We start from the raw sequence: 7,614 nt of genomic DNA, 5'->3' as shown, positions 1-7,614 counted from the left end.
ACCATTATCACGGCCACCACCGCATTGCATGGATACCGTGCTAGTTTAAAATAGATAATAATTGATCTTATCAACTAATCTCAAAAAAAGTCTTAACCATATGCATAAGGTCCGAAAAACAGGTTGCTTTAGACTTTAATTTTTCATAATACATAGATTATTCATCGAAAATATCATAAATTTATGGGAAAAATCCATAAAAAGGTAACATTTACTCAAAATTTATAACAATGGGTATCTATTTAATTTTCTTCTATTAAAAGGATTTCATTTTAAAAAATTTCTCATTAAAGGTAACATCGTTAAATTTTAACATCAAGTCGCTGTTAAATGCTATGTCGTCTTGCCACATCATTAGAAAAGCTAACGTGGTCATCTGACTGGGTAATGAAAGTAATGCCACGTCATTATATTATTTATTTATAACTATTTGTCATTATTAATAATATTAATATTAATATATATATATATATACAAATTAACAAATTATATTTATTTATTTAATCTTTATAGAAATATGAACTAAACAAATTATAGATGAAATCAAATCTTGGAACCCAAGACTTCACTATCATGTTTATAGTTAATTTTCCCTTGGATCTCTTTCACAAATCTATTTAACATGCAAAGCGATTATGTATATGTTTTGTTTCATAATAAAGTCTTCCAAAGTTTCATTTGTTGTCCCTCACGTGGTTATGGTGGCGGCGAATCTAGAGTGGTGGTGGCCGGAGATTTGCTAGGAAAAAGAAGAATGTGACGACAAGGAGATCGACGGTTTACTCATCCACATCGGGCCAGATTCCGGCCTTAATCATTTGAAACCTCGTGCTTATGGTGTTTCTTAATGTAATCGTTTTCCGATGAAGATGATCAATCTGTTCTGTCGTCGTTTCCGGTGATCACAATCTATACCGATGTTTATATATATATATACCTGTATCTATATCTATATATATGATAGAATATGAGTGGAATATTAATGAAAATTAACAAAATACAAAACAATTGGGGGTTTCTTTTATATTTGTATGTATACGTATATACCAGCAGCAGAGAGTTTTGAGAATTAGGGTCCCTTATTAGAAAATCTTATGTAAATAGGTTATCTTTTTATGGATTTTTTCCAAAATTTATTTCTTACTCAAATACCCAGTTAATTAACATATATTAAAAACATGAGGTACGTGTTGATTACGTGTGAGCTTCATATAGAACTTGTTTATAACATAAGAAAACTACTTAGCATTACTACACTTTTATTAATTCGTGATCTAGATCAACAAATTTCATCTTCACATCTATAAATTTCTCGTTTTCACATTCAATTAAAGTACTCCAAGGCCAAGTTTGAAATCTTTGAAAAAAACTAATTAATTAATCTAAATTTCTACGTAGTGTAGACATCGTTTTCAATTTCTTTTAAACTTAAAGTCATCTTGGAATAATATATATATCATGAGGAGAGATATCAAATAAAAATGTGACTTAAATATATAATATGTATTGACTTAAATATATAATATGTATTTGTTGTGTAAATAGATATCAACTCCCTGTAGTTTATGCGTTTTTTTAATTAATTCCCTCTCAAAAAGTCTCCAAGCAATTATATAATTACCATGCATTGCATTCCTCCAAAATTTCTAAGCTCCCCTATAAAAGAAAGCTACCAAGTGCAAGTTTAGGCCAAGAAGTTAAAGAGATCGATATGGGAGAGGTAAAGCTTTTCAGGACATGGTCAAGCTCCTTTGCACTAAGGATTGTTTGGGCCTTGAAAATGAAAGGTGTAGAGTATGAGTCCATATATGAAGATCTTTCAAACAAGAGTTCTTTACTTCTCAAATACAACCCTATTCACAAGAAAGTCCCTGTGTTGTTGCACAATGGAATACCCATATGTGAGTCGCTTGTTATCATGGAGTACATCGATGAGATGTGGAACGAAACGACTCGTTTATCACCTGAAGATCCGCTTGCCAAAGCCACCGCAAGATTTTGGGGGAAGTTTAGTGACGAGCAGGTTTATATAATCACTATTATACTCTTCAATTACCTATTGTCTAGCTTCCACTTTAAGGTTGAATGGCATGCAATACTTAGGATTATTGATAATACAAGCATGCATGTTTGGTTAATTTATTTATCAAACTTATAATATTAGTAAAATCAGAGATTTCAAGCACATAATACCCTCAAAATATATAGTAGTTGATAATTTCGATGTAAAATCAAAGTTATAAACAAAACTGGACATATCAAGATTGTGTCATATATTAATTTGTTGGTAATCCATATATAGAAGTAATTGAACAAAATGCATTCCATTTGATATAAAGGTAATATAGTAATTTTAACAGTTTTTTGGTGATGAGATTCCTCATTATCATGGAATAACAGATACAAGCCTTGTGTTAAATTATACTAGCGTTGTACCCGCGCGATGCAGCGGGGAATAAGAAAAAAACGCCGGTGGTTTGATGGTGGTTTGTGGGGCGGCGGCGATGAAAAAGAAAAAAAATTAAGCCGACGGCAGTGGATGGTGGTTTGATGGTGGTTTTTGGGGCGGTGGTGGATGGTGTTTATGGGGGATAGCGTACATAGAAGGTGGATTGCGGCGGTGGATGGTGGTATTTAGGGCGGTGGTGGATGGTGTTTATGGGGGGAGAAAATCAGAGAAGGGGAGAGGGAGAGAAAATCGGAAATCGGATGAACGTATGTGTGTGTAATGAGCGTGATGGAGAAAAAATAGGGTAGTGTAAATTAGGAGAACATAAAAGACATTTTAAAGATAGAAATGTTAAAAGAGGGATCGGGTAATTTGCTTATTAATGGAGTATAGATATAGAAAAAAACACAATAATTTAACAAATATGCTATATTTATTTATTTATAACTATTTTTCATTATTAATAATATTAATATTAATATATATATATACATTAACAAATTATATTTATTTATTTATTCTTTATAGAAATATAAACTAAACAAATTATAGATGAAATCAAATATGGAAACCCAAGACTTCACTATCATATTTAAAGTCTTGAAGAAATGTTAGGTAAAACATATCGTACATATCTTAGCCAAAGCAGATGGATTATGTAAAATTTAGGGGGTTATGTAAAATTAAGGAGAGCTATATATGTTTATCAAATTCAAAGGTTTAATTTGTAACTTTTTTAAAGTAGCAATACCTAAGCTTAGGTAAAGTCTGCAGTAGAGATCATTTTCCCTAAAATCATATAGATGCACCATATAACTTTAACATTATAATTCATACCAATTGAAATAATTTCTATTCTAACGGAAAATTTTTAAATTTCTTACATCTACATTACAATCAAATAATCTTAAATGTCTATGTCAAAAAAATAAAGAATATATTGATCTTTAGACTTACATCTAAAAAGGCAACAACCTCTACCAAATGAACTAACCTCATATCATCTCATACGGTGTAACTGACACAATGGTTCAAATGTATGTATAGGCCTTACCACAATTCTTCCATTATTGTATGAGCCATGGGAAAGATCAAGTGGAAGCCAAACAGAAAACCTTGGAGAACCTAAAACTATTAGAAGAACATCTAAAGGGAAAGAAATTCTTTGGTGGAGAAACAATTGGATTTCTAGATCTTGTTTTCGGGTGGCTAGCTTATTGTCCTGATCTCATGAAGAAGGCAGTTAATCTAGAGCTTTTAGACGAAGAGACATTCCCGAACATATGTACATGGAAGGGACGATTTTGTGACATTCCGGTGATCAAAGAAAACATGCCCGATGAAGAGGCTTTGATCCTCTTGATTCATCAAATGGCTAGTGCAACAAAATGACCACTTATGAATATCAATCCTTCATGGTTTCATAAATGAATGAGAATGTTATAAGGTTTAGAGGAAATATCGATCAAAATGTACGCTTTAAGCCATATGTTTTTATTTTTCCTTTTGCCATTGTTTCATAATGGGCATAATAATGACTTACTTTTGTAATTGAGTATTTTGTAATTTTAGTTAACTTCTTAGTAATTGTTTGTATGTATGTAATTCGAATATATATTCAATAAAATTATTTTTTCGTAGATGGTGTTCCAACAAAAATCGACAACTATCAAAAGAAAAACAAATCAAAGAATTCAATCTTTTCTAAGTTCACGAATCAATTTTAATTAGGCTATCGAATTGATATGTCTAATATGAAGGCTCCATATACGAGTATATATTTGATCGATAACCAAATTGTCCTAATAAAAAACTAGTAAAGAGTTGTGAATCTTAAGAAATGCAGAAACCAACATCCTTTATATCGAATTAAGATTTACCACAACTCCAGCCCATCATTTTTATTCTTATTTGAAGATGTGCCCAACATTTTTTTTAATTGAACTATATGATGTTAAAAACTAGAAATTACTTTTTTATTATTCTTCTTAGAGATCAGGTATTGTAAAACAAGTATTAAAGTAAAACAAATAATACAAGATTTTGACAATTAGATCATGCATGGTTAAATTGATGTACGAAGATTCACAAAGCATTGATTTACGGTGATTTTTATGATGCACGGTGATTTTCAGTGAATAAAAACCTATTGTTTTATTTCTTTTACCTTAATACGTGTTTTATCTTACCTTAAACCATTCTTCCTAACATAATAATCATAGTTTTTATGTTTTATTTAACAATCACGTAGCTTTTTAATTTTTTTTTTGTCATTTTAATCATTGTAACTCAAAATCGTGAAAACGGCTAAATATATATGCTAAACATATGATGACTCGACAAAATTTACATCATGTGACATCTTTGGTTATTAAATTCGAGAAAAGGATTCCTTGGTTAAGTTGGGATAACTTTAGGGAATCCCTTCCCACTAAATTCACATTAGTATTTGAATAAAACGTGATATTACCTTATGAATTTCAACATAAAAAATAAATTTCATCAAAAATATATAAAAAACTATGATAGTAAGATTAGAAAATTTATTTGTGTATCAGACATTCATGTAATTTAAGAAATAGAGTAGAATACTAGAATAGTTTACTAGTTAAAAAAAAATAATATATAAAAAAAAGAAACTAAATTATGATATAACTTGTGGGGGAAAAAAATGAAATATCAAATAGAGTAAAATATATAAGGGGGAGAGGAATGGTCGATGGCATGGTGGCGGTATGGCCAACCCGCCGAACAAACCCGACGCCATCAAAACAGCTTCCCGGCAGCATGGAGGTCAACGTGTTAAAAGCCCTGCGAGGCATGGAACAAAAATTGAGCCATTTGAGCGTGGGGACCAGCGATTTGAACGTTGCACAATTAAAAATAAATAAAAATTAATTCCCCCATTGACCAAAAGAGCCGTTAGATTTTTTTAAAAAAAAAAACCCTTCAAAATACAACCCTCTTTTTCTTCTATAAATACATCTTTCTTTTCTCAAACAAACACAACAAAAACTATACCCCTTTTTTCAAACAAACACATTTTCTACTTTCACAAAATCATCCATGGATCCAAAGAGGGGGAAACATGTTCGAGGTCCACCGGCACCGACACGAGGCAACTTTCGTGTACCACGAAGATTAGACACGCCTCAATATCAACCTCAACAAGTCGACCCCTCACAATACTATATTTCCGACCCACCACTGACTACTCAACCTCAACAAGTCGACCGCTCACAATACTATATTTCCGACCCACCACTGACTACTCAACCTCAACAAGTCGACCGCTCACAATACTATATTCCCGACCCACCACCGACTACTCAACCTCAATATCATTACTCCTCACAATCTCATACGACGTATTTTCCTCCTCCCCCGCGTGCAATGCATCATCCTCCCCCGCGCGTAATGAATCCTCCTCCCGCTACCCGCGTCCGAGATTATGAGTGGTACCAAACGGCCGAGATTGATTTGGAGTCGTTCAATCCGTTTGATCGCACAACGAATCCTCCTCCCCCTACCCACTCGCGCGCACCGACTCCCCTCCCCACCGATGATGAGGATGAGGCCATTCCCGATACACAAGAAGTTCAAATAGGTATTAAACTATGTTTATATACTTTATATATATATATATTTAATATATATGATTAATATTTATATATATATGTTAATATTTATTTGTATGTATATATAAATATACTATATATATATACGGTTATATATATATATTTTCTATAGTTTATATATTTATAGGTATTAAACTACGTGTGTATATATATATATATTAGTGGAAGAAGTTGTACCGAAAAGGAAGTATACAAGACGGGCTGACAAAAAGAAATGGATACAAGAAGAAGAGGTGGCGTTGGTACAAGCGTAGATTCATATTTCCACATGTAGAGTAGTCGGTAATGAACAAGGACGGGATAAGTTTTGGGAGCGAATTTTGGAGCATTTCTCGAAGGAGTTGGATGGTACAACTCGAACAAAGGATAACCTCAACACCAAGTGGGGCAACATGTGTACAGCAATATCAACGTTCAATGGATGCTACATCCAAGCGGTATTTATAAATTTATATATTTTATTTACGTTTATTTATATATTTAATATATATATATATACACACTTTATTTAAGTTTAAATTGTTAGTAATTGTTAGTATTTAATATATAAGTTTATTTTGTTAATTTTTAGTAATATATTTTTATACGTTTATTTAAGTTTAAATTGTTAGTATTTAATATATTTACGTTTATGTTGTTAATGGTAGAGCAGTGTAAGGCTTAGTGGATGTGATGATATAAATGTGATGACTGAGACGTTGAAGGACTACAAAACAAGAACCGGGAAGGAGTTTACGAGTATTGCAGCTTGGAAGGTTGTGTAAGATGAAGCAAAGTGGAAGGAAACAGTTTAAGTTGGGCAAACATCTTCGGCCCATTCGGATAAGCGAAAAAAGTCGTCAGAAGAAGGCAATTATGAGTCGTCTAGTAACAATGACGATGCCACTGTGTTGCCGGATTTGAATGAGTCAAGCACTCCTAGTAGTCGGCCAAGAAAGGGCCGAAAAAATGTGGGGTCGTCGTCGTCAAAGGGGGGAGGTTTTTTTCCAGCTTTTACGGAGAAGTACGCGGAGAAGAAGAAGCAAAATGTGGAGAAAGCGAATATGAAGAAGCAAGCATTGTTGGACTTACAACTCAAGCATCAAAGTAACAAGACTAAGAGGAGTGACTACAAGTTTTTCAACACCCCACACGCGAATTCCGATCCAAAAAGCAGAGAGTGGGCAATTGAGCAAAAACGGGAGATTGCGGCGAAGTATGGATGGGAGTTTAATGAGTGATTTTTATGTTTTTAATCTATCGTTTATTTTTATGTGTCGAACATTTTAATTTTTATTTGTCTAAGTGTGTAATGAACTTTGTTTAATTTGAATATGTATGGTTTATGTTTTAATTTTAATGAAATATTTTAGTTTTTATTAAAAAAGAAGTGTTTGATTAAATTAAATGAAAAAATAAATAAATTTGGAAGGTTGAGAAGGTCATGAATGCCATTGAAAATGGTTGGGAGGGTTGAAAAAGAAAATTGAGTTGGATGTATTTAATTGGTGGAATTTAGGAGGGATGAAAATTTGGTAGGCATGACTC

General features: G+C 32.5%; 2 protein-coding genes across 2 annotated transcripts; both read left to right on the top strand.

Annotated features, from left to right (window-relative positions):
- The first annotated feature begins 1,711 nt into the window (after nucleotides 1–1,711).
- On the top strand, nucleotides 1,712–3,859 carry LOC122602139 (probable glutathione S-transferase). The gene is made up of 2 exons (XM_043774866.1): nucleotides 1,712–2,023; nucleotides 3,497–3,859. Exons 1-2 carry the CDS (start codon nucleotides 1,712–1,714, stop codon nucleotides 3,839–3,841), a joined length of 657 nt encoding a protein of 218 aa, XP_043630801.1. The 3' UTR covers nucleotides 3,842–3,859.
- A 1,656-nt stretch (nucleotides 3,860–5,515) lies between these two features.
- On the top strand, nucleotides 5,516–7,307 carry LOC122601023 (proline-rich receptor-like protein kinase PERK8). The gene is made up of 4 exons (XM_043773801.1): nucleotides 5,516–6,056; nucleotides 6,250–6,329; nucleotides 6,735–6,842; nucleotides 6,915–7,307. Exons 1-4 carry the CDS (start codon nucleotides 5,516–5,518, stop codon nucleotides 7,305–7,307), a joined length of 1,122 nt encoding a protein of 373 aa, XP_043629736.1.
- Nucleotides 7,308–7,614: the final 307 nt, after the last annotated feature.

Source organism: Erigeron canadensis, chromosome 5 (genome assembly GCF_010389155.1).
Source record: "Erigeron canadensis isolate Cc75 chromosome 5, C_canadensis_v1, whole genome shotgun sequence".
NCBI lineage: Eukaryota > Viridiplantae > Streptophyta > Magnoliopsida > Asterales > Asteraceae > Erigeron > Erigeron canadensis.
This window is presented reverse-complemented; position numbering and strand designations above follow the sequence as displayed.

What these genes read in the sequence shown, in the direction of transcription:
- LOC122602139 (XM_043774866.1), top strand. Translation starts at nt 1,712, where the DNA reads ATGGGAGAGGTAAAGCTTTTCAGGACATGGTCAAGCTCCTTTGCACTA. An exon ending in GGAAGTTTAGTGACGAGCAG is followed by an intron (nt 2,024 to 3,496) that starts GTTTATATAATC and finishes ATGTATGTATAG; the next exon opens with GCCTTACCACAATTCTTCCA.
- LOC122601023 (XM_043773801.1), top strand. Translation starts at nt 5,516, where the DNA reads ATGGATCCAAAGAGGGGGAAACATGTTCGAGGTCCACCGGCACCGACA. An exon ending in TACACAAGAAGTTCAAATAG is followed by an intron (nt 6,057 to 6,249) that starts GTATTAAACTAT and finishes TATATATATTAG; the next exon opens with TGGAAGAAGTTGTACCGAAA. An exon ending in CGAGTATTGCAGCTTGGAAG is followed by an intron (nt 6,843 to 6,914) that starts GTTGTGTAAGAT and finishes CATTCGGATAAG; the next exon opens with CGAAAAAAGTCGTCAGAAGA.